Genomic DNA, 27,905 nt, shown 5'->3' with positions numbered 1-27,905 from the left:
GCTAGGAACGCATTTCCTTCAATGTTATAATGATGGCCTTTCTAGGGAGTTTTTCCTAGCCACCGTGCTTCTACACCTGCATTGCTTGCTGTTTGGGGTTTTAGGCTGGGTTTCGGTACAGCACTTTGAGATATCAGCTGATGTAAGAAGGGCTTTATAAATAAATATAAAAGTGCCTTTCGGTCCCAAAAGTTTTCTAGACACTGATGACGTCGTCCACTGTATGCGCTTTTGGTAGCCTGATTGCATCTAGATTGAGGACAAATCCGCACAAAAGCATCCCTGACCACCTCCTGAAGTGGTCAGACAGATCTGAACAGAATCAGACCAAAGTGACTTTTGTGCGTCTAGACCCATGCGATCTTCGTATTCTGATAGCAGAAGTTGCATGTAATTGTCAAGTGTAGACACGACCTCCGATAGCTACAGCTCACCATCTGTTCCAGGTCTTGCAGACACGCATGCAGACACACAGGTCTCGGTGTGCGAGGTGGCTGAACACGACCATCCACACCTCCCTGCGCATCACGTGGGCCTGTCCGTCATCCAGGGGAAGTCTGTCTGGTGGGGGGCTGATGGGAGGCGGCCGGATCACGTGACGCTCCATTTGTACACACTTGGGCGGTGAGTGGCAGGGAGGGGGGCGTGGGCAAATAGGTGTGATCGGAGGGCTGCGGTTCCACCCCAGGGGCGAGAGCTGGCGGGGCGTCCCATTCACCTCCCGCCCCCTGGGGTGGAGCCAGTCTCCGAGGTCACTGCTGCCGTTGTCAAGTGGCCGTTTGGGCTTAGGCTCCTCCCCGTCACTCTCAGGCTCCGTCTTCATTGGCCTGTGGTTCTGATTGGCCAAGCAGTCCTCTGTCTTCAATGGTCGACAGTTGTGATTGGATAGGCCATCCTCTGTCTTAATTGGCCTGCGGTTATGATTGGTGGGGGAGTCCTCTGTTTTTAGTGGTCTGCGGTTCTGATTGATAGAGGAGTCCTCAGTCTTCAGTGGTCGACGGTTGTTATTGGTTGGGCTGTTCTCCCCCTTCAGTGGTCTGCGGTTCTGATTGGCCAAGCAGTCCTCGGTCTTCTGGATCTCCAGGTTGAGCTCTTTGCTCAGCTCCTTGCTCAGCTCTTTGTTGGGTAGGCGGCGTCGCTGGTGTGCCTTCAGCTGGCCAAGTGTCTTGTCTGGGGCATCGCCCCCCTCACTGCTGGGCCCTGCCCGGGGAGAGCTGGAGCAGGACTGGTCACTCTCTCTGGCTGCAGACGTCCGTAGCAGTGGACTCAGCATAGTCTTTACTTTACCGTCTTTACTGTCCTCTACACCATCTTTCTCCTCTTCTTCCTCCTCATCATCATCCTCCTTATCTTCCTCCTCTTCTCTTTTCCCTTTAGCTGCAACCCTGTCCCCTGTGTATCTGTCATCATCATGGTCTTCGTCCTCATCAACTTTCTCTTGCTTGATGGGCCGTAACAGCTTGGAGGTGAAGTTGTCATCAGGTTTTGGGGGCTTCTTCTGTAAGGGAACATGGGGAGCATATCAATTACTCTGACATTAATTTGTCATAATCATCTTTACAGTTTTAATTTGCATTTTTATAAAGACCTTATTTATCATATATTTTTCTCCAAACTGTGTTTGACAAGTAAGTGGACTACAAATTCTCAAATCAAAAGGGTTAATGTTTGGTAATAGAATCTTGACAAAATAAACTCTGGGCCTTACCAAATCTGTCTCTTATCAAATCAAGAGGAATGCTCAGTAAAGACAGTCAATATAAAAAGAATTATCCATGGCCAGCCTAAAGCCTGCTGGATAAATGACCTTTTTCTTGACAACAGGAGGCTCGTCCTCATCTTTGATGTCGAACAGCTTCCTCTTCTTCCTCAGAGGGTTGTCCTCAGGCCTGGGTCGGGGATGAGGTAGCCCGCCCAGAGACAACATGGGAGAACGTTTCTTCAGAGGAGGATATTCCTCTGCTTTCCTCTTGGGGGTGTCATCACGCTCTGCCTTCCTCTTCACTGCAGTGGGTGATGTTGGCACACTGGGCAGGTCAGACTCTTCCTTAACGTCACGGTTTAATCGCGAGTCCTTCAGTAGCGACCCGGGAAGGTTGGACGCGTACTTGAATCCTGGTCCTCTTTTTTGCTTGACAGCCAAAAGGGAAGAAACAAGGGAAGACAACTTTATACCTTTTGCCTATTTGTTTCCAGACAATTCAAGTCTTTTTAATAATGAAAGTGATTTATTGAACAGTGCAGAGCGTAGATATTCTGCCTAGAACATTAATTTCCACAACCACATAGATGCTTACTTTCCCGGTCTTCCCTGCATGGTTGCATTTTGGACACTCCCAGCAGTTTGGCAACTCTTCATTTACAACTCCACCAGAATTCTTCACCTGAACAAGAGAGCACAAGTAGTGAGTGGGTGAATGTGATAGGAAGCACAAGTAAAAGTGATAAAGTACGAAACAAAGCTATCATTAGCAGAATAAGTCCTTTATAGAAGGGGAAGGCAACTAGATTAATCTGCGGACCAATTTTTGTCGGAGCGGATGATGGGGGGCCGGAACATAATTATGATAATATGTACACTGCAAATTGACCACAACTTAGACCCTCATATTTTTGGGGGGTGAAAAATATAGCTACGAGCAGCAATAAACAGGGTTCACAGTGTGACAAAAGGAACACAAGATCAGTTGGATAACAAAGCAAGCACTATCATGTAGGAACTACTGTATCTTCCTTTATATGCACTAAATACAAAATCATTAGCGTTACATACGCAAAGAGTGAGTTGTTAATATGTTTCTTGGTTTAAAAAAAATATATCAATACCAAATTCAGCATGGTACATCTTAAGGACGTCCATGATAACAATGACAAGTTTCAAGTCGATAGGCCACTGTTAAAATGTGGATTTACAGTGGGTTAAATGAGTACTTAAAATCTGATTTTGATTTGTCAATAACTCAGCCATCTTTTACTGATCAGGACCAAATGTGGTGTCATTTGGTCCTATGGCACATGAGAAGAAGATTTTTTTTTAAGTATTTTGGCATATTTTATATATGTGCTAATATGCATCTACTGGCGAACATTGATGGATCATTGTGATGAGTCCAACAACCAAATGTGGAGTGAATCTGGCTTTTGTCAATGAGAAGATTAGTTCTGATTATTTTAAGTTGTAGCAATACATAGTTAAACAAGTGAATTGTTAGTTTGCTTATTTGTTAAGATATCAATGCCAAACTTAACATGGTTCATCAATGTAATGTCTTTGATGACATTACACAGGATTTACAAAGGATTTAAAATTGACACATGAAATCAGCATTTCCTGATTTATCAATAACTCAGCCATCTCTTAACTAAACCCTTAGCTTTTCTCAAGGTTAATCCTGTTTCCATTGATCATCCTTGAGATGTTTCTACAACTTGATCGGAATCCACCTGTGGTAAATGTATTGATTGGACATGATTTGGAATGGCAATTCCCTGTCTATATGAGGTCCCACAGTTGATAGTGCATGTCAGAGCAAATACCAAGCCATGAGGTCGAAGGAATTGTCCGTAGAGCTCCGAGACAGAATTGTATCGAGGCACAGATCTGGAGAAGGATACCAAAACATTTCTGCAGCATTGTAGGTCCCCAAGAACACAGTGGTCATTCTTAAATGGAAGAAGATTGGAACCACCAAGACTCTTCCTAGAGCTGGCCACCTGGCCTAATTGAGCAGTCGGGGGAGAAGGGCCTTGTTCACGGAGGTGACCAAGAACCTGATGGTCACTTTGACAGAGCTCTAGTTCCTTTGTGGAGATGGGAATACCTTCCAGAAGGACAACCATCTCTGCAGCACTCCACCAATCAGGCCTTTATGGTAGAGTGGCCAGATGGAAGCCACTCCTCAGTAAAAGGCACCTAAAGAACTCTCAAGACCATGAGAAACAAGATTTAGATTCTCTGGTCTGATGAAACCAAGATTGAAATCTTTGGACGGAACGCCAAGCGTCACGTCTGGAGGAAACCTGGCACCATCCCTACGGTGAAACATGGTGGTGGCAGCATCATGCTGTGGAGATGTTTTTCAGTGGCGGGGACTGGGAGACTGACTAGTCAGGATCAAGGGAAAGATGAACGGTGCAAAGGACAGAGATCCTTGATGAAAACCTGCTCCAGAGCGCTCAGGACATCAGACTGGGGCGAAGGTTCACCTTCCAACAGGACAATAACTCTAAGCACACAGCCAAGACAATGTAGGAGTGGCTTCGGGACAAGTCTCCTTGTCCTTCAGTGGCCCAGCCAGAGTCCGGACTTGAACCCATTTGAACATCTCTGGAGAGACCTGAAAATAGCTGTGCAGCGACGCTCCCTATCTAACCTGACAGAGCTTGAGAGGATCTGCAGTGAAGAAGGGTGTGCCAAGCTTGTAGCATCATACTCAAGAAGACTCGAGGCTGTAATCACTGCCAAAGGAGCTTCAATAAAGTACTGAGTAAAGGGTCTGAATACTTATGTCAATGTGATATCCGTTTTTTTCCTCATACATTTGAAAACATTTCTAAAAACCTGTTTTTGCTTTGTCATTATGTGGTATTGTGTGTAGATTGAGAAAAAACAACAACATGTAATCCGTTTTAGAATAAGGCTGTACCGTAAACAAATGGCAAACGGAGCAGCGGATATGGGAGTTTAAGTGAGACTGCTTATAACTGCGCCACGGCTTTGCTGTGAACCCCTAATAATGTAAGTGCTCACACTGAATCAATTAAATCAAACAGATAAGATGCTCATTAACAGCATACTGTCTTGAGCAGTTTACCTTTAGGCAGAGGGGATGGACTATCTCATTGCAGATGGAGCACTCCATGAGCATGAGGTTAAATTTGTCCTCCTCTTCCTCCACCGTGTCTTCCTTCCCTGCCTCCCCACACACCAGACACACCGCAGTGTGGGGCAGGACAGGCTGGAGACAACAAACAAACACCACATTAGTATATTAGAAACTCCCCCTCTGCACATAGTCACCAGATAAAATGTCCACACACATACAAAGAATGTCCAAATACTCTGCAGGTTAGTATGAGGCCTACCGCGATACACTGCCTCATGATGCAGGACTGTTTCATGCGACCCGGCCCTCCAAACTTCTTCATGTCTTTACAGAAGTGGCATTCTCCACACTCTGTCCTCAGGCACGCCTCACACTTCCGACATCGCGTCCTTCTTCTCCGGGCCCCAGACGTGCTCCGGCTGGCCGACAGCTTGACCGCAGGCGCAGGAGACGAGGCCGCCATTTTGGGTTTGGGCCTGTTGGGAGGTCTCTGCTGCTGAATGGAGAAGAGGAAGAGGTAGGAGAGTCAGGTATCTTTATAGTACAACAACCCAAAAAGCAAGAAAGCAAGGTCTAGTATAGACAGATGGATCTGGGCCTATATTCACAAAGAATATCAGAGTAGGAGTGCTCATCTAGAATCAGGTCCCAATCAGTCCCAATACTCCCAATTCATTATGATCAAAAAGACTGACACTTGATCAACAGTCCTACTCTAAAAGGCTTCGTAATACAGGATCAAGTCTGCAGGGTGTTGCAGTATTTGCTGTCATATTGACCCCGGAATTGGCAGCTGTTTAGGGAAACCAGGTGAATTGACTCATCTAATCAATCCCAGCAGTTGACCAATTAAGTTCTGCGCCACAAGCAGAGCTTTTATTATGACCTGTGATACCTAGTTCGCTGGTCTAACCATCTACTACGGAAAACAAAGAACCATGGGATCAGGCCTAGATCCCTGTCATTTGAGTGAAGAGAATGCAGAGAAAAAGGAGCCAGAGGGCGGGCTGCCTTCTGAGAATTCATTAGCGATCTAATAAACCCCATTGCCTTCCATTCTGCTAGCAAATGTGCGATCTTTGAAAAATAAAATCAATGACCTACACGGAAGAATAAACTACCAACATTCAAAACTGTAATATCTTATGCTTCATGGAGTCATGGCTGAACGAGAACATTATCAACATACAGCTGGCTGGTTCTACACTGTATCGGCAGGATAGAACAGCGGCGTCTGGTAAGACAATGGTCGGCGGACTATGTATTTTTGTAAATAACAGCTGGTGAACGATATCTAGGGAAGTCTCAAAGTTTTGCTCACCTGAGGTAGAGCATCTCCTGATAAGCTATACACCACGCTACCTACCTAGAGAGTCCATCTGTATTTTTCGTAGTGGTCTACATACCACCACAGACATTATATTACAAAAATGTACATACGTCCGTTAGCAAGCTAACAGACAAAGTTAATATCTTCATGGTAAATGCCCTAGCAGCTAATTGCTGTTGCCAAAAGACTCTTTGATAGCGATGGCTGGTACTAAGACCGCACTGAATGAGCTGTATTCTGCCATGTATTCTGAGGCGGTGCTCGTAGTAGTTGGGGACTTTAATGCAGGAAAACTTAAATCAGTCTTACCAAATTTCTATCAGCATGTTAAATGTGCAAACAGAGGAAGATGTTTTTTTTATTTAAATAAATAAATTCAACACCTCTGGACCACCTTTACTCCACTCACAGAGACGCATACAATGCTCTCCCTCGCCCTTCATTTGGCAAATCTGACCGTAAATCTATCCTGATTCCTGCAGGAAGCACCAGTGACTTAATCAATAAAAAATGGGTCAGATGAAGCAGATGCTAAGCTACATGACTGTTTTGCTAGCACAGACTGGAATATGTTCCGGGATTCCTCCGATGGCATTGAGGAGTACACCACATTAGTCATTGGCTTCATCAATAAATGCATTGATGACGTCGTCCCCACAGTGACATACCACAACCAGAAGCCATGAATTACAAGCAACATTCGCACTGAGCTAAAGGCTAGAGCTGCCGCTTTCAAGGAGTGGGAATCTAACCCGGAAGCTTATAAGAAATCCCGCTATGCCCCCCGATGAACCATCAAACAGGCAAAGCGTCAATACAGGACTAAGATCTAATCATACTATACCGGCTCTGACGCTTGTCAGATATGGCAGGGCTTGCAAACCATTACAGACTACAAAGGGAAGCACACCCGAGAGCTTCCCAGTGACACGAGCCTACCAGACGAGCTAAACTACCTCTATGCTCGCTTCGAGGCAAATAACACCGAAACATGCATGAGAGCATCAGCTGTTCCGTTAGACTGTGTGATCACGCTCTCCGCAGCTGATGTGAGTAAGACCTTTAAAACAGGTCAAAAGGGCCAGACGGATTACCAGAATGTGTACTGCGAGCATGCATTGACCAACTGGTAAGTGTCTTCACTGACATTTTCAACCTCTCCCTGTCCGAGTCTGTAATACCAACATGTTTCAAGCAGACCACCATCGTCCCTGTGCCCAAGAACACTAAGGAATCCTGCATAAATGGCTACCAACCCGTAGCACTCACGTCTGTAGCCATGAAGTGTTTTGAAAGACTGGTCATGGCTCACCGCAACACCATTATCTCAGAAACAATAGACCCTCTCCAATTTGCATACCATCCTAACTGATGATGCAATCTCTACTGCACTCCACAATGCCCTTTCCCACCTGAACAAAAGAAACACCTATGTGAGAATGCTATTCATTGACTACAGCTCAGCGTTCAACACCATAGTGCCCTCAAAGCTCATCAATAAGCTAAGGATCCTGGGACTAAACACCTCCCTCTGCAACTGGATCCTGGACTTCCTGACGGGCAGCCCCCATGTGGTAAGGGTAGATAGCAACACATCCGCCACATTGATTCTCAACACAGGGGCCCCTCAGGGGTGAATGGTCAGTCCCCTCCTGTTCTCCCTGTTCACTCATGACTCCACGGCCAGGCACAACTCCAACACCATCATTAAGTTTGTCGATGACAACAGTGGTAGGCCTGGTCACCGACAACGACGAGACAGCCTATAGGGAGGTGGTCAGAGACCTGGTCGTGTGGTGCAAACAACCTCTCCCTCAACGTGATCAGCTTCAAGTTAATTGGTGTCAACATCACCAACAAACTAACATGGTCCAAGGAAGCACCCAAGACAGTCGTGAAGAGGGCACGACAAAACATATTCCCCCTCAGGAGACTGAAAAGATTTTGCATGGGTCCTCAGATCCTCAAAAGGTTCTACAGCTACACCATCGAGAGCATCCTGACTGGTTGCATCACTGCCTGGTATGGCAACTGCTTGGCCACCAATACAGAGGGTAGTGCGTACGGCCTAGTACATCACTGAGGCAAAGCTTCCTGCCATCCAGGACCTCTATACCAGGCGGTGTCAGAGGAAGGCCCTAAAAATTGCCAAAGACTCCAGCCACACTAGTCGTACAATGTTCTCTCTGCTACAGCACGGCAAGCGGTACCATAGCGCCACATCTAGGTCCCAGATGCATCTAAACAGCTTCTACCCCCAAGCCATAAGATTCCTTAACATCTAATCAAATGGCTACCCAGACTATTTGCATTGCACCCCCCCCTTACGCCGCTGCTACTCTCTGTTGTTATCATCTATGCATAGTCACTTTAATAACTCTACCTACATGTACATATTACCTCAACTACCTTGACTAACCGGTGCCCCCACACATTGACTCTGTACCGGTACACCCCTGTATATAGTCTCACTATTGTTATTTTACTGCTGCTCTTTAATTACTTATTACTTTTATTTCTTATTCTTATTTTTTTAACTGCATTGTTGGTTAGGGGCTCGTTGAATTCGGCGCATGTGACTAATACAATTTGAAGTCATCAACATCTGACCACACTCAAGTGAGAACATGCAATTTTTCTAACTCAAATCATCTGCACTCAAACATCTTAAAAGCTTGGTTTGAAAGTATTTCCATGTTTCCCTAGCAACATTGTATGCCAAAACACTAACACTTTTACGTAACAACGAGAGGGCACAAGTTTAAATATGCTGTAAAATTAAATTGAAGGCAGTGAGAGATGGAGGGTAGGGGAGAGGGGCTGCTTTGATGTGGAGCATTTTCCATTATTGAGATTATTTCTTCCTGAGAGTGTTTATTTTCCCCTCTTATTTCTGGCTCTGAGCCAACGCTGAGACAACGTTGTATGTGCTGCTCATAAAACACACACACACACACACACACACACATACACGTTCAAATATTTTTCTGGATCAAAAAGGTGGGTGTGGCAGGGGGATGTGGCAATGCCATGGTCGGCACATCGACAAAGCCGAATTCGGTCCGGTTCATGTGCAAGAACATTTGAGGCCCCCAATCTTGGCGGTGCAGAGTAATGTTTGCATTTTAAGCCAATTACCTGCAATTCTACACATGGAGCGGAGAGAAAATGTTGCAAATTCCCTGCAATTTAACATCCTGCCGTGGAGATGAGAAAAATGTGCAGTTCCAAATTTCATGCAATTCTATGCATTTTGCCATGGCTAATGCTGTGTTATGCTCAAACATAAAATAAATAATCCCGAATGTATTATTTTTTTCCCCCTAGCTTTTATTTTGGTGAGTTAGTTCTCAAAGATGATTTTTTTTTATTTTTATACAGTGGCATGCTAAAGTATTCACCCCCCTTGACATTTTTCCTATTTTGTTGCCTTACAACCTGGAATTAAAATAGATTTCTTGGGGGTTTGTATTATTTGATTTACACAAAAAAAAACTGAAAACTTGAGCGTGCATAACTATTCACCCCCCACCCAAAGTCAATACTTTGTCGAGCCACCTTTTGTAGCAATTACAGCTGAAAGTCTCTTCGGGTATGCCTCTATAAGCTTGGCACATCTAGCCACTGGGATTTTTGCCCATTCTTCAAGGCAAAACTGCCCCAGCTCAATCAAGTTGGATGGGTTCCACTGGTGTACAGCAATCTTTAAGTCATACCACAGATTCTCAATTGGATTGAGGTCTGGGCTTTGACGAGGCCATTCCAAGACATTTAAACATTTCCCCTTAAACCACTCAAGTGTTGCTTTAGCAGTATGCTTAGGGTCATTGTCCTGCTGGAAGATGAACCTCCATCCCAGTCTCCAATCTCTGGAAGACTGAAACAGGTTTCCCTCAAGAATTTCCCTGTATTTAGCACCATCCATAATTCCTTCAATTCTGACCAGTTTCCCAATCCCTGCCAATGAAAAACATAACATGATGCTGCCACCACCATGCTTCACTGTGGGGATGGTGTTCTCGGGGTGATGAGAGGTGTTGGGTTTGCACCAGACATAGCATTTTCCTTGATGGCAAAAAGCTACATTTTAGTCTCATCTGACCAGAGTACCTTCTTCCATATGTTTGGGGAGTCTCCCAAATGCCTTTTGGTGAACACCAAACGTCTTTGCTTATTTTTAAGTCCAGCTCTGTGGAGTGTTTGGCTTAAAGTGGTCCTATGGACAGATACTCCAATCTCCGTTGTGGAGCTTTGCAGCTCCTTCAGGGTTATCTTTGGTCTCTTTGTTGCCTCTCTGATTAATGCCCTCCTTGCCAGGTCTGTGAGTTTTGGTGGGCGGCCCTCTCTTGGCAGGTTTATTGTGGTGCCATATTCTTTCCATTTTTTTAAATAATAGATTTAATGGTGATCCGTGGGATGTTCAAAGTGTCTGATATTTTTTTATAACCCAACCCTGATCTGTAGTTCTCCACAACATTGTCCCTGACCTGTTTGGAGAGCTCCTTGGTCTTCATGGTGCCACTTACTTGGTGGTGCCCTTTGCTTGGTGGTGCCCTTTGCTTGGTGGTGCCCTTTGCTTAGTGGTGTTGCCCTTTGCTTAGTGGTGTTGCAGACTCTGGGGCCTTTCAGAACAGGTGTATATATACTGAGATCATGTGACAGATCATGTGACACTTCAATTGCACACAGGTGGACTTTATTTAACTAATTGTGTGACTTCTGGAGGTAATTGGTTGCACCAGATCTTATTTAGGGGCTTCAGAGCAAAGGGGTGAATACATTTGCACACTCCACTTTTCCATTTTTTTATTTTTTGAAACATGATATTTTTTTCATTTCACTTCACCAATTTGGACTATTTGGTGTATGTCCATTACATGAAATCCAAATAAAAATCCATTTAAATTACAGATTGTAATGCAACAAAATAGGAAAAACACCCAGGGTGATGAATACTTTTGCAAGGCACTGTATACAGTACCAGTCAAAAGATTGGACACACCTACTCATTCAAGGGGTTCTCTTTATTTATCAATATTTTCTACATTGTAGAATAATAGTGAAGACATGAAAACTATGAAATAACACATATGGAATCATGTAGCAACCAAAAAAGTATTACATAAAAATATATTTTATATTTGAGATTCTTCAAAGTAGGCACCCTTTGCCTTGATGACAGCTTTGCACACTCTTGGGCTCCCGAGTGGCGCAGTGGTCTAAGGCACTGCATCTCAGTGGAAGAGGCATTATTATTATTATTATTATTATTAGTCCCTGGTTCGAATCCAGGCTGTATCACATCCAGCCGTGACTGGGAGTCCCATAGGGCGGCGCACAATTTGTCCGGGTTTGGCCGGGGTAGGCCGTCATTGTAAATAAGAATTTGTTCTTAACCGACTTGCCTAGTTAAATAAAAAAGGTTAAATAAAATAAAAAGCTGGTTGAGAGAATACCAAGAGTGTGCAAAGCTGTTATCAAGGCACAGGGTGGCTACTTTGAAGAATCTCAAATATATTTTTGATTTATTTAACACTTTTTTGGTTACTACATGATTCCATGTGTGTTATTTCATAGTTTTGATGTCTTCACTATTATTCTACTATGTAGAAAATAGTACAAATTAAGAAAAAATAACTAAATGAGTAGGTGAGTCCTAACTTTTTACTGGTACTGTATATAGGTACATTACCTTTTCTACATATTTCAAAATTACAACTTAGGCGGGACGGAAACACCCAAGCATTTTCTATACAGAACAATCCCTTATATAGATGTACTGTATGCAAACAACAAGGACATACAGGCTATGCCTGGTCACTAAAAAGGAGAAGACCCAGGGGATATTAGCTACTGTAAACAAACTCATATTTTAAATCATATTCAAAATCACACTGATATTCATATAAATATTATATTTGTTATACTATTTTAATATTGAATACTGCAGAGTAGGTCTTGCACGTTACGCATTTCACTGTACTTTTGCACGTGACAAATAAAACTTGAAACATCCCGAGGGTACTGTGAACTCATCTATATTAGGCAGACTATTGGAGGTTTGTTTCTATACTGAACAAAAATACAAACGCAACATGTAAAGTCTTGGTTCCATGTTTCATGAGCTGAAGATCCAGAAATGTTCACAAAAAGGTTATTTCTCCCAAATTTTGTGCACGTTTGTTTACATCCCTGTTAGTGAGTATTTCTCATTTGCCAAGATAATGCATCCACCTGACAGGTGTAGCATATCAAGAAGTTGATTAAACAGCATGATCAGTACACAGATGGACCTTGCGCTGGGGATAATAAAAAGCCACTCTAAAATGTGCAGTTGTCACACAACACAATGCCACAGATGTCTCAAGTTTTGAGAGAGAGTGTGCAATTGGCATGCTGACTGCAGGAATGTCCACCAGAACTGTTGGCAGATAATTTAATGTTAATTTCTCTACCATAAGTCACCTCCAATGCCATTTTAGAGAATTTGTCAGTACATCCATCTGGCCTCACAACCGCAGACCATGTGTAACCAGCCCATCCCAGTACCTCCACATCAAGCTTCTTCAGCTGCGGGATCGTCTGAGACCAGTCACCCAGACAGCTGATGAAATTTGTCTGTAATAAAGCTCTTTTTGTGGGGAAAATCTCATTCTAATTGGATGTGCCCCTGCCCAGTCATGTGAAATCCATAGATTAGGGCATAATGAATTAACTTTAATTGACTGATTTCCTTATTTAACTGTAAAATCATTGAAATTGTTGCATGTTGCGTTTATACTTTTGTTCAGTATGCTTCAAAGAGATACTGCACTCATCACGACCGTTCACCCATAGATCACAGAGTTATAATGTACTTCACCAAGAAGCACATACTGATATATGGTTATGGGCATAGATACACTACATAGCCAAAAGTATGTGGGCAGCCCTTCAAGTTAGTGGATTCGGCTATTTCAGCCACACTCATTGCGGACAGGTGTATAAAAATCGAGCACACAACCATGCAATTTCCATAGACAAACATTGGCAGTAGAACGGCCCGTACTGAAGATCTCAGTGACTTTCAATGTGGCACCGTCATAGGATACTACCTTTCCAACAAGTCAGTTTGTCAAATGTCTGCCCTGCTAGAGCTGCCCCGGTCAACTGTAAGTGCTGTTATTGTGAAGTGGAAACGTCTAGAAGCAACAACAGATCAGCCGCGAATTGGTAGGCCCCACAAGCTTACAGAACAGGGCAGCGAGAAGTTAAGTGCATAGCACGTAAAAAAAAAAAAACGCCTGTCCTCGGTTGCAACACTCACTACAGAGTTCGAAACTGCCTCTGGAAGCAACGTCAGCCTCAGAACTGTTTGTCGGGAGCTTTATGAAATGGGTTTCCATGGCCGAAGCCGCACACAAGCCTAACACCATGCCCAAACCGGACACACGCGTGCGTACGCAAGTTGATTTAGTTCCAGTGAAGGGAATTCTTAAAACTACAGCAAACAATGACATTCTAGACCATTCTGTGCTTCCAACTTTGTGGCAACAGTTTGGGGAAGGCCCATTCCTGGTTCAGCATGACAATTTCCCAGTGCACAAAGCGAGGTCCATACAGAAATGGTTTTCCGAGATCGGTGTGGAAGAACTTGACTGGCCTGCAAAGAGCCCTGACCTCAACCCCATCGAACACCTTTGGGATGAATTGGAATGCCGACTAGGCCGAATCGCCAAACATCAGTGCCCGACCTCACTAATGCTCATGGCTGAATGGAAGCAAGTCCCAGCAGCAATGTTCCAACGTCTAGTGGAAAGTCTTCCCAGAAGAGTGGAAGCTGTTATAGCAGCAAAGGAGGGACCAAATCCATATTAATGCCCATGATTTTGGAAAGAGATATTCGACGAGCAGGTGTCCATGTACTTTTGTACTGTATATACACTGAACAAAAATATAACAAAACACAACATGCAATAATTTTAAAAGTTTTACTGGAGTTACAGTTCATATAAGGAAATCAGTCAATTAGGCCCTAATCTATGGGATTTCCTCACATGACTGCGAAAACAGATATGCATACATTGGTCAGACACCTTTAAAAAAAATATATAAAAGTAGAGGCGTGGATCAGAAATCCAGTAAGTATCTGGTGTGACCATTTTCCTCATGCAGTGCAACATCTTCACATAGAGTTGATCTTACTGTTGATTGTGGAATGTGGTCCCACTCTTCAATGGTTGTGTGAAGTTGCTGGACATTGGCGGGAACTGGAACATGCTGTCGTAAACGTCAATCCAGAGCATTCCAAACGTACTCAAATCGGTGACATGTTTGGTGAGTATGCAGGCCATGGAAGAACTGGGACATTTTCAGCTTCCAGGAATTGTGTACAGATCCTTGCGACATGGGCCCGTGCATTATCATGCTCAAACATTAGATGATGGCGGCGGATGAATGGCACGACAATGGGTCTCAGGATCTTGTCACGTTATCTTTGTGCTTTCAAATTGCCATCTACAGTGGGGCAAAAAAGTATTTAGTCAGCCACCAATTGTGCAAGTTCTCCCACTTAAAAAGATGAGAGGCCTGTAATTTTCATCATAGGTACACTTCAACTATGACAGACAAAATGAGGAAAAATTTTTTCAGAAAATCACATTGTAGGATTTTTAATGAATTTATTTGCAAATTATGGTGGAAAATAAGTATTTGGTCAATAACAAAAGTTTCTCAATACTTTGTTATATACCCTTTGTTGGCAATGACAGAGGTAAAACGTTTTCTGTAAGTCTTCACAAGGTTTTCACATACTGTTGCTGGTATTTTGGCCCATTCCTCCATGCAGATCTCCTCTAGAGCAGGGTTGAGATCTGGAGACTGGCTAGGCCACTCCAGGACCTTGAAATGCTTCTTACGAAGCCACTCCTTCGTTGCCCGGGCGGTGTGTTTGGGATCATTGTCATGCTGAAAGACCCAGCCACATTTCATCTTCAATGCCCTTGCTGATGGAAGGAGGTTTTCACTCAAAATCTCACGATACATGGCCCCATTCATTCTTTCCTTTACACGGATAAGTCGTCCTGGTCCCTTTGCAGAAAAACAGCCCCAAAGCATGATGTTTCCACCCCCATGCTTCACAGTAGGTATGGTGTTCTTTGGATGCAACTCAGCATTCTTTGTCCTCCAAACACGACGAGTTGAGTTTTATCCAAAAAGTTCTATTTTGGTTTCATCTGACCATATGACATTCTCCCAATCTTCTTCTGGATCATCCAAATGCTCTCTAGCAAACTTCAGACGGGCCTGGACATGTACTGGCTTAAGCAGGGGGACACGTCTGGCACTGCAGGATTTGAGTCCCTGGCGGCGTAGTGTGTTACTGATGGTAGGCTTTGTTACTTTGGTCCCAGCTCTCTGCAGGTCATTCACTAGGTCCCCCCGTGTGGTTCTGGGATTTTTGCTCACCGTTCTTATGATCATTTTGACCCCACGGGGTGAGATCTTGCGTGGAGCCCCAGATCGAGGGAGATTATCAGTGGTCTTGTATGTCTTCCATTTCCTAATAATTGCTCCCACAGTTGATTTCTTCAAACCAAGCTGCTTACCTATTGCAGATTCAGTCTTCCCAGCCTGGTGCAGGTCTACAATTTTGTTTCTGGTGTCCTTTGACAGCTCTTTGGTCTTGGCCACAGTGGAGTTTGGAGTGTGACTGTTTGAGGTTGTGGACAGGTGTCATTTATACTGATAACAAGTTCAAACCGGTGCCATTAATACAGGTAACGAGTGGAGGACAGAGGAGCCTCTTAAAGAAGAAGTTACAGGTCTGTGAGACCCAGAAATCTTGCTTGTTTGTAGGTGACCAAATAGGTGACCAAATACTTATATTATTTGCAAATAAATTCATAAAAAATCCTACAATGTGATTTTCTGGATTTTTTTCCTCATTTTGTCTGTCATAGTTGAAGTGTACCTATGATGAAAATTACAGGCCTCTTTCATATTTTTAAGTGGGAGAACTTGCACAATTGGTGGCTGACTAAATACTTTTTTGCCCCACTGTATAAAATGTAATTGTGTTCATTGTCCGTAGCTTATGCCTGCCCATAACCCCACCATGGGGCACTCTGTTCACATCAGCAAACCGCTCGCCCACACAACACCATACACGTAGTCTGCGGATGTGAGGCTGGTTGGACGTACTGACAAATTCTAAAACTAAGTTGGAGGCAGTTTTTGGTAGAGAAAGGAACATTAAATTCTCTGGAAACATCTCTGGTGGACACTCCTGCAGTCAGCATGCCAATTGCACGCTCCCTCAAAACTTGTGACATCTGTGGCTTTGTGTTATTTGACAAAACTGCACATTTTGAGTGGCCTTTATTGTTCCCAGTACAAGGTGCACCTGTGTAATGATCATGCTGTTTAATCAGCTTCTTGATATGCCACACCTGTCAGGGGGATGGATTGTCTTGGCAAAGGAGAAACGCTCACTAACAGGGATGTAAACAAATGTCTGCACAAAATTTGAGAGAAATAAGCTTTTTGTATGGGATCTCTGAGCTTTTTAGCCTACTCAAGTATTTCATATCTATTGCTTCTGATATTGCTATGTAGCCCAGATTGTCTCTTTCCGATTATACCTGACAAATTGTAAATTTTTGATACTTTATATATTCCTTTTTAATATGCATCGACTCCCCATTTGCCAATCTCTAATTAACTATCTGCTTGCACCTGTTGCGCCTGTTACGCACAGCAGGTGTTTTAAGTGCGTATCTTCTTAATTTGTTTGTACAGCACTGATGAAGGCATGAGGCCAAAACGTATGCTCAGTTTAATGAATTTGTTTTATTAGCACCTTGCACTTTCTGTATTATTTTGAGTGTGGATTAAATGAATGATATTATTTTTGCATCTTGGCCTATTTGGGTTATTCCTCTTCATGGTTGAGTGCAAGTACTGTTTGAACTCTACAGATACTCTTCCACGCACTAGCCACCTTTCATTCTATCTTGAGCTAACCCTCATACTGACTTCATATCTATTATTTCAGCTCGTGAAACATGGGACCAACACTTTACATGTTGCGTTTAGATTTTTGTTCAGTATATAACCTAGCTGTGTACAGTATATGGTGATGGGGCACGAGCTATACCAGAGGAAATGTGGTTACTGTGAATTCAAATGGCAGATATCCAGCAGGCACTTGTTTCCACAGCAACCCACGGTACAGAACATGTGTTACTTTCCCACCATCCTGTGATTTTCAGTTGGAAAGGGCATGTACTAAGGAAATGCAGGTGAATGCTGACTGACTGCTCAGAGCTGCACCAGCAACACTGGGTGTGTACTGCTTTATATTTCTATCTGAAGAGCATTATGCAAAACACTATGTGAGTCAGAATAATAACAACATTGAAATTGCTAATTCACTAATCCCTTTGATCCTCATACTAAATCACTAAGCTGTGCACACTCCACCTCCTCGCTATCCTCACTCAATGACTAACCAGCGGGACTAACAGGTTTTGCAAGAATAAAACCACAAACCGCTTCGGAAGAATTTGCATGATGTAATGAGGTGTTTGAATTCAATAGAATGGTTATGTCATCATAACATTCTCCACCTAGCCTAGTGAGAGCAGTAGGAAGAGATGAGAGAAATCAGTGATCACAATTACAGCAAGGAACGGAACAAAAAACAGCCACAGCCAATCAGGTGTATCAGATTTCTATAGCAACATCAGCAGTGCACATTTTCCAAGATTCAGCATAGCAACAACAGACTTCCTACTATTCCTGTGACATGTAGAGAGAGTTGGGTAGCCAACCAAGTGCTGCTACCACTGGACAGAGAAAACACAAATAACCTATCAGAGAAGAACATCAGGGTCAGAGGCTAAACCTTGCCCTGTTCTAGACTTATCCTAAAACAAGTGTACACCAAGCAGAGTGGCTAGGCTGGGGTGATCAGAGATCTAGGCAAAATAATATTTTATTTTAGATATTGGGGGCACCTATAAATCTGTGGTGGAATCCAAGGATCTCTGTTTGGATTACAGACTCGGGGCCTGACTGAGCCAGAGAGGAAGTGCAGATAACTAAAGAAGACTAGTTTTCTTATGCTCTCTCTTGTCTCTCTGCAGCAGACATACAGTGGGAAGTATTCAGACCCCTTGAGTTTTTCCACATTTTGTTACGTTACAGCCTTATTCTAAAATTGATTAAATAGTTTTTTCCCTAAATCAGTCTACATACAATACCCAATAATCACAAAGCAAAAACAGGTTGACATTTTTGAAAATGTATCAAGATAAAATTAAAATATATTTTTAAACTTTGTCACATGCGCCGAATACGACAAGTATAGACTTGAAATGCTTACTTACAAGCCCTTAACCAACAGTGCAGTTCAAGAAGAAGAAAATATTTACCAAGTAGACTAAAATAATAAATAAGAATAAAAAGTAACACAATAAGAATAAAAAGGCTATATACAGGGTTCACCGGTACCGAGTCATTGTTGAGGTAATATGTACATGTAGGTGGGGGCGAAGTGACTATGCATAGGTAACAAACAAACAGTGAGTAGCAGCAGTGTACAAAAAGGGAGGGGGGGGGGGGTCCAATGTAAATTGTCCATTGGCGATTTTATGAATTGTTCAGTCATCTTATGGCTTGGGGGTGGAAGCTGTTGAGGAGCCTTTTGGTACGAGACTTGGCGCTCAGGTACCTCTTGCCGTGCGGTAACAGAGAAAACAGCCTATAACTTGGTTGACTGGAGTCTCTGACAATTTTATGGGCTTTCCTCTGACACTGCCCATTATATAGGTCCTGGATGGCAGGAAGCTTGGCTGGGCCGTTCGCACTACCCTCTGTAGTGCCTTGCGGTCAGATGCTGAGCAGTTTCCATACCAGGCGGTGATGCAACCGGTCAGGATGCTCTCGATGGTGCAGCTGTAGAACCTTTTGAGGATCTGGGGACCCATGCCAAATATCGCATTTACATAAGTATTCAGACCCTTTACTCAGTACTTTGTTGACGTACCTTTGGCAGCAATTAGAGCCTCGAGTCTTTGAGTATGACGCTACAAGCTTGACACAGCTGTATTAGGGGAGTTTCTCCAATTATTCTCTGCAGATCCTCTCAAGCTCTGTCAGGTTGGACGGGGAGTGTTACTGCACAGCTATTTTCAGGTCTCTCCAGAGATGTTCGATTGGGTTCTAATCCGGGCTCTGGCTGGGCCATTCAAGGACATTCAGAGACTTGTCCCAAAGCCACTCCTGCATTGTCTTGGCTTAGGGTCATTGTCCTGTTGGAAGGTGAACCTTCGCCCCATCTCAGGTCCTGTACTTTGCGCCATTCATCTTTCCTTCGATCCTGACTAGTGTCCCAGTCCCTTCCACTGAAAAACATCTCCACAGCATGATGCTGCCAACACCATGCTTCACCGTAGGGATGGTGCCAGGTTTCCTCCAGATGTAACACTTGGCATTCAGGCCAAAGAGTTCAATCTTGGTTTCATCAGCCCAGAGGAATCTTGTTTCTTTAAGTGCCTTTTGGCAAAATCCAAGCGGGCTAACATGTTCCTTTTACTGAGGAGTGGCTTCCGTCTGGCCACTCTACCATAGAGGCCTGATTGGTGGAGTGCTGCAGAGATGGTTGTCCTTCTGGACAACAGGTGGACTTCAATCAAGTAGGAGAAACATCTCGAGGATGATCAATGGAAACAGGATGGACCGGAGCTCAATTTCGAGTCTCATAGCAAAGGGTCTGAATATTTATGTAAACAAGGTATGCTTTTTGTATTTTATAAATTTGATAACCTTTCTAAAAACCTATTTTCTCTTTGTCATTATGGGGTATTGTGTGTAAATTGATGGAAAAATGTTTGTTTCATAAATTTTAGAATATGGCTGTAATGTAACAACACGTGTTAAAAGTCAAAATGGTCTGAATACTTTTCGAATGCACTGTACAGTCAGCAATATGTTTGAAACATCAAATCGCATTATCGGATCGCAATACATATAGAATCATAATACATATCGTATCGGCACCTAAGTATCGTGATAATATTGTACCGTGAGGTCCCTGGCAATTCCCAGCCCTAACATACAGTGTTCTATGATCTGTCCTGTCACCGGTCACCTCCTTGACATATCTGTCACAAGCAACCATAGACAATGACAGAGGATCCATTTGCCCATATCAAAAGTCATAACCCAACAGGTTACCTGACAGCATTTAGTGATTTTCAAGTTAACCTGCCTCAAAGGAGTAGATCTATCGCTGTCAGATCGGACCTGACCCCAAAGGACCACGGACCTTACATGAGAAAATATGTTCCAGACAGCCCTCCACATTGTCTTGAAAATTCTCTCGTCTCCCAGCAACACAAAAACATAATAGGATTGGGAATCCTGCAGGGCAGTGACAGAAGGGTGTAAATCTCCATCTAAAAAGAGGAAGTGAAACTAACTTTACAGAACCTGAACTGACCCATCAGTCAGTCTCAGGAAGCCCAGGTCACTGAGTGACATAAGATGTTCCTCATCATATCCCAAATGGAGACTGTACAGGGAGCATAATATCTCCTTGCAAGGACATGCAATGACAGAAATGTAGCTTATCCATCTCATCAGCGTCAAAGCCTTCCATGCCTAATAAGTTTGTTATCTGTAAACTATGTAATTTATTACCAGAGCACACATGTAGGCATGTTATGTAGCTAGCTAGTAGGGCCCTGTGATTTGGTTAATCATGTCACATGACATGGATTTTAACCTTTATTTAAAGCTTTTTTATCAAAGCTGTCCCATTTTCTTTTTATGTCAGATGGTCCAGAACCATCCTCAGACAATTGCTTTCATTTTTGGTCTAATTCTCATTTCTGGAAAAGGCTTAAAATAATGCTGAAAATCCAGGTCATGTGACATGATTAACCAAGACACAGGACCCTAGATCTAAGGTATGATGATGAACATTCCTCTACAAACCAGCGTGCTATTCCTTAGCTCAGCAAAGCTGAGGTTCAGCAGAAGAGTTGGAGTATGTGCCACAGTGTAATAACCTACTGCGTCACAGTGGAACACAGGAAGACCTGCTCAACTTGAATAGCCCATATCCACACAGGCACACGCCCAATCAGTCATACAGCACAAACAAACACGATGTGTGACCTTAGATAAAACACCACTGCTGGTAAACTTCAAGAGGAAATGCGAGCGAGGAATAATAGATGCAAGGCTCTCTTAGACTGAGGCACAGTGAGCGCCCAGAGGTACTGTAAAAAAAAAAAAACAGTTGTCCAAACATTGACACTGTTATTGTGGGCCTCTGGGGGATTTACAAGCCTAATGAATTTGCTCTTGATATAACAACTCAAAAGCATTTATCTCAATCAACCTATCATCTCATAGGCACTGTAAAAAAAAAAAATTAAAAATCTGCAACCAGACCGTTGAGATGGAGGTGATATGTTGTTGTTTTTTAACACCAAAAACATGCACATCCCTATCGAACAAGAACACCACGTACAAATGCTGTGTTGATATCAACAGCAACAGGGAGGAAAAAAATATATTCCGCCATCTCATCTGTGGCAGGATCGAAAATAATTAAACTGTATCCAATGATAAACACACTCACAGTCAGTGTATAATTGGAAGGGGCTGTGGAATGCAGTGCTATGACTATGTGGCAGAGGAGTCTATACACAAACACAATCTTCCTCAGCGTTTACATGCACAATCTCCTGGCTCATTTACATGCCATAGCCAATTGATACGGTACACATCAACTATATTCCCTCATTATCATACACAATTGCAGACACAATTCATACAACTGAACTTATTAAATATTCATCTATAATCTGCATCTTTCTGCCTGATCTCTCACACACATTCTTGTTGTTTATCTAATTTCTCTTCCCTGTTCTGGAACAACCAGTAGTTTCCCTGAGGACTGACGCTGCCGGTCTGTGCCATCTCACCTCCTTACTGCATTTCTCAGGCACACACACACCCACACACAACCTGTAAATCAACCTACAAGCACAGGGAAGAAAATAAAGAACACAAGAAAGGAGGCTAACACAGAAACAGAAGCAGCATTTCTCTTCAGGTGGCCCCTTTCCATACAACAATCAGCTCAATTAACTGTGCCTCACAGACAGACACATTTCTCTCCTCTCCTCTGCTATGTCCCGAGGAGTTCAGTGCGCTAACCAACCTGCTCAGCCTCTGAGTCGTAATCCTCATCGTCAGTGCTCAGCGACATGGCCATGGCTGTTTTTCATACCCTGACCAACTCACAGCAAACTGACATGGCTGCAGCCCGCCCCAGCCTGAGCCTCCTCCTCATCCAGCTGCTGCTGCCGTCTACCGCACAGCCCTCCCTCCTGCTCCACAATCTTCCAGCAAAGGCAATATACACAGCAGAGCAGAGCAGGCTAGCTCATGAATAGGGAATGGTTAGGTCTCTGGGAGGAAGGAGTACAGGGAGACAGTGCAGCCAATGGGGAAACCATATGCAGATAAGGTATTTGAATACGTGCAGTGGAGCCCCACCTTCTTCCAGTCAGGAAGGAGAATACAGAACCAGTTTGGGGATATTCCTACATGAGCCGGATCACTGGGAAGGAAGACCACACAAATTCAGCCAATAGAGAGACAGATGGTGTTTTATTCCAAAAGGAACACACAAAGAGCCCACAGAATCAGCAGCTGGCCTTTAAATTGATCAACGACGTGTAGGGGGAGCAGCAGACAACAGATTTCTATGATCAAAATCCATCCCATATGCAGCTATGTGCTACTGTGTCCACAGCACACTTCTTTGTAAGGGATTGATCTAGTCTGTTGCTTACCTGCCTGCCCGCTGCATCAGTGAATCTGGCTTTGATTGCTCTGCTCTGGCTTCTACTTTATGTCCAGCTGTACTGTGGTTGGAGCTTTTGATGCAGTACAGGAAGTTAAAGATCAAAAGGGGCTTCACACAGATCATTTTCTATCATGCCGCCACTCCTCCCCATTCTGTCTTAGTCAATACAACAGTATAAGTGATGTCTAATGAGATGCAGTGACACAATTAAGCATTTTTGGACTTCGATACAAAATAATAAATCAGACTTATTTGATAATTTTTTGTCAAGCTGATCAATAGGCCTAGATAGATCACCCATAAGGAGCATAGTTTTAGTTAACCTTTTATCAGTAAACTCAAAGCCCTCACTTGGTAAACAAGATGAAGCAGAACAGTGTTAATTATCCAACAATGACAGACACTGTGGATGAGACCCAGCTGTGACATGGAAGAGATGAGGAGCAAAAAAATACAGAAAATCTCATTATCTCCCTCGTTAGGCAATTCTGCAGCCCGCTAAATCAAAATTATGCAAATAAGTACAACCACTGCTCTAGGGAAGAAGATAATCTAGTTTGAGAGAGAGGAGAGAGAGACACGAGTACCAAAATCACGATATACACCCTGCTCTACTAGGGCCAAGACAGAGTATGAATATGGGCAGGCTTTCAGATGACAGATGAATGACAATACTGAGGCTACAAACACCGCATTCTCACCTTGGAAGACTTCTTGGGCCAGCACACCACAGGTACACCAGTGGCAGCCATTTTGGGATCATCGTCTTCATGTTCCTTCAAGACAACCTGGGGAACGGGTAAAAGAGTAATGTAAGTTCCTGTGTTTTGTAATGGTACGTCCAGATATTTACACAGAGACAGAAAATACATTAGAGCTGAGCTGGGATAGGCACATACCTTCATGTCATCCAGCAGGGCCTGGGGGTCCTCCATGCCATCTGGGACACATTTCTTATTTTCGGGGAGTGCTTCCAGCTTCTCCACCAGGGCCTTAAGGCCCTTCAGTTCAAACTCAGTCAAATGAGTCCATTTACTCTGAGACTCTGAGCCTGGCGAACCAGAGGGGGTTTTGGGGAACTCTGGAGGCTGGATGGAGGTGGGGATGCAGCTATCATCCAAGGCAGCTTTAAGAGGCTGAGGGGCGCTGGGTTTACCCTTCCTGTTATCAGGAGAGCAAGGGTCATCAAATGCTGACCTGTCACTCCGTTCATCTCGTTCCTGCTGCGTCTCGCAGGAGTCCTCCTCGTCCATGTCCTGACTCCGCGAGTCAGAGGAGGGGCTCTCAGTGCTCAGCTTCGTCTCCAAATCTGAAGAAGTGCAGGAGGAGGATGAGAGAAGACTAAAGGACCAGTCTGATGTGCTCCATATGTGTAACCATTCCGGTCAGATTATAATTTCTGTCACTTTCATCATGCTAGCTATCATTTCTGTGATAACGCAGTCTCACTGATTAAACAGAGGTCAGAAGTGTTATAACATTGGCTCTTAGCAAAGGATTAGAGTGTTACCCACTTGTGAGTGGTAATTACAACAAGAGTACAAGGCAGGAGCTCTCGGGATAGAAGAAAGATTGAAGCAGCATTCATTGGCACACCCGGGGAACTGGTTAAACAACTCCATTAGTTGGGCTCACTCACCGATTAGCAGAGGATCTCTGTGAAACTCCGGAGCGAGATGGGAGCGCTTGGTCAGGCAGTGCACGTACCTCTCCAGGACATACCAGCACATCTCATTGTAGAACGGGTAGCGGAACTTGGAATGAACCTGAAACGAGTTTGGAGAGAAAATGTAATTAAGAAAACAAAAGTCTCTAAAAAGACAATGAGGGAAGTCATTCCCATGTTTAGTCTGCCTCCATTTTGTAATGATTAACAAGAGTTAACGCCTAATCTCCACTGCAGGTCTGGTGGTTTATTTACTTCCTTCTGTATTAATACTCAAGCAGTAGGCCTAATGTCTGGGACTAGACAGTTATCATTTACTCTAGGCTAAAACATGAGGATCGCCACAGGAAAGGAAAACCCAGAATTACTTCTGCTGCAAAGGTAAATTAATCAGAGTTACAAGCCTCAGAAATTGCAGCCCAAATAAATGCTTCACAGAGTTCAAGTAACAGACACACCGCAACATCAACTGAGGAAACTGTGTAAATCAGGCCTTCATGGTCGAATTGCTGCAAAGAAACTACAACTAAAGGACACCAATAAGAATAAGAGACTTGCTTGGGCCAAGAAACACAAGCAATGGACATTAGACCAGTAGAAATCTGTCCTTTGATCTGTCCAAATTTGAGATTTTTGGTTCCCTGTCGTGTCTTCGTAAGACGCAGAGTAGGTGAACGGATGATCTCCGCATGTGTGGTTCCCATCGTGAGGAGGAGGAGGTGGTGGTGTGATGGTGTGTTTTGCTGGTGACACGGTCAGTGATTTATTTAGAATTCAAAGCACACTTAACCAGCATGGCTACCACAGCATGTCCAAACTTTTGACTGCTACTATATAATACAAAAGTATGTGGAAACACTTTCAAATTTGTAGTCTGCTATTTCAGCCACACCCATTGGTGACAGGGGTATTAAAAAAAAAAAAAATCAAGCACACAGCCATGCAATCTCCATAGACAAACATTGGCAGTAAAATGGCCTTACTGAAGAGCTCAGTGACTTTCAATGTGGCACCGTCATAGGATGCCACCTTTTCAAAAAAGTAAGTTTGTCCAATTTCTGCCCTGGTCAACTGTAAGTACGGTTATTGTGAAGTGGAAATGTCTAGGAGCAACAACGGCTCAGCTGCAAAGTGGTAGGCCACACAAGCTCACAACAGGACCGCAGTGCTGAAGCGCATAAAAATTGTCTGTCCTCGGTTGAAACACTCCGTAATTCAAACTGCCTATGGAAGTACCGTCAGCACAAGAACTGTTCGTCGGGAGCTTCATGAAATGGGTTACCATGGCAGAGCAGCCGCACACAAGCCTAAAATCACCATGCGCAATGTCAAGTGCCAGCTGGAGTGGTGTCAAGCTCGCCGCCATTGAACTCTGGAGCAGGTCAAACACGTTCTCTGGAGTGATGAACCCTACCAAACGAGCTAAATTACTTCTATGCTCGCTTCGAGGCAAGCAACAGTGAAGCATGCATAAGAGCAGCAGCTGTTCCGGACAACTGTGTGCTCACGCTCGCCATAGCCAACGTGAGAAAGACCTTTAAACAGGTCAATATTCACAAGGCCAGGCGGATTATCAAGACGTGTACTCCGAGCATGCCCTGACCAACTGGCAAGTGTCTTCACTGACATTTTCAACACGTCCCTGGCCGAGTCCGTAATACCTACATGTTTCAAGCAGACCACCATAGTCCCTGTGTCCTAGAACACCAAGGTAACCTGCCTAAATGACTACCGACCCATAGCACTCACATCTGTAGCCATGAAGTGCTTTGAAAGGCTGGTCATGGCTCACATTAACACCATCATCCCAGAAACCATAGACCCACTCCAACTTGCCTACCACCCCAACAGATCCACAGATGACACAATCTCTATTGCACTCCACACTGCCCTTTCCCACCTGGACAAAAGGAACACTTATGTGAGAATGCTGTTAATTGACTACAGCTCAGCGTTCAACACCATAGTGCCCTCAAAGCTCATCACTAAGTTAAGGACCCTGGGACTAAACACCTCCCCCTGCAACTGGATCCTGGACTTCTTGACAGGACTGCAAGGCCAAGCACGGTGGTAGGCATGATCACCGGCAACACTGACACAGCCTATAGGGAGGTCAGAGAACTGACAGTGTGGTGCCAGGACAACAACCTTTTCCTTTCCCCAGGAGACTGAAAATATTTGGCATGGGTCCTCAGATCCTCAAAAGGTTCTACAACTGCACCCTCGAGAGCATCCTAACTGGTTGCATCACTGCCTGGTATGGCAACTGCTCGGCCACTGACCTCAAGGCACTACAGAGGGTAGTGTGTACGGCCCATTACATCACTGGGGCCAAGCTTCCTGCCATCCAGGACCTCTATACCAGGTGGTGTCAGAGGAAGGACCTAAAAATTGCCTGAGACTCCAGCCACTCTGGTCATAGATTGTTCTCTCTGCTACCGCACGGCAAGCAGTACCGGAGTGCCAAGTCTAGGTCCAAAAGGCTCCTTAACAGCTTCGACCCCCAGGCCATAAGACTGCTGAACAGCTAATCAAATGGCTACCCGGACTATTTGCACTGACCCCCCCCCCCCCCTCCTTTGACGCTGCTGCTACTACTCGCTGTATATTATCTATACATCTTCGCTTTACCCCTACCTACACGTACATATTACCTCAACTAACCTGTACCCCCACACATTGACTCAGTACCGGTACCCCCTGTATATAGTCTCGTTATTGTTATTTTATTGTTGCTCTTATTTTTTACTTTAGTTAATTTAGTAAATATTTTTGGTTAAGGGCTTACTGTGGAATGCTACACCGGTTTTATTCGCCGCATGTGACAAATAAAATGTGATTTTATGGATCGCGCTTCACCATCTGGCAGTCCGATGGACGAATATGGGTTTGGCGGATGCCAGGAGAACGCTACCTGTCCTAGTACATAGTGCCAACTTTAAAGTTTGGTGGAGGAGGAATAATGGTCTGTGGCGGTTTTTCATGGTTCGGGCTTGGCCCCTTAGTTCCAGTGAAGAGAAATCTTAACACTACAGCATACAATTACATTCTAGTCGATTTTGTGCTTCCAACTTGGTGGCAACAGTTTGGGGGAAGGCCCTTTCCTGTTTCAGCATGACAATTCCCCAGTGCACAAAGCGAGGTCCATAAAGAAATGGTTTGTCGAGATCGGTGTGTAAGAACTTAACTGGCCTACACAGAGCCCTGATCTCA

General features: G+C 44.0%; 1 protein-coding gene across 1 annotated transcript in view; it reads right to left on the bottom strand.

The window, feature by feature from the left end:
• LOC139422898 (lysine-specific demethylase 2B-like) overlaps positions 1 to 27,905 on the bottom strand; it is a 41,274-nt gene that overhangs the window by 3,432 nt on the left and 9,937 nt on the right. The window contains exons 10-17 of the mRNA XM_071174355.1: positions 24,666 to 24,792; positions 23,926 to 24,335; positions 23,728 to 23,814; positions 5,086 to 5,322; positions 4,815 to 4,958; positions 2,298 to 2,384; positions 1,808 to 2,131; positions 435 to 1,498 (exon numbers count right to left, since the gene is read on the bottom strand). Coding sequence (XP_071030456.1) covers positions 435 to 1,498; positions 1,808 to 2,131; positions 2,298 to 2,384; positions 4,815 to 4,958; positions 5,086 to 5,322; positions 23,728 to 23,814; positions 23,926 to 24,335; positions 24,666 to 24,792 — 2,480 coding nt within the window. The remainder of the gene's footprint in view (positions 1 to 434; positions 1,499 to 1,807; positions 2,132 to 2,297; positions 2,385 to 4,814; positions 4,959 to 5,085; positions 5,323 to 23,727; positions 23,815 to 23,925; positions 24,336 to 24,665; positions 24,793 to 27,905) is intronic.

This window comes from Oncorhynchus clarkii, chromosome 12, assembly GCF_045791955.1.
Source record: "Oncorhynchus clarkii lewisi isolate Uvic-CL-2024 chromosome 12, UVic_Ocla_1.0, whole genome shotgun sequence".
NCBI lineage: Eukaryota > Metazoa > Chordata > Actinopteri > Salmoniformes > Salmonidae > Oncorhynchus > Oncorhynchus clarkii.
This window is presented reverse-complemented; position numbering and strand designations above follow the sequence as displayed.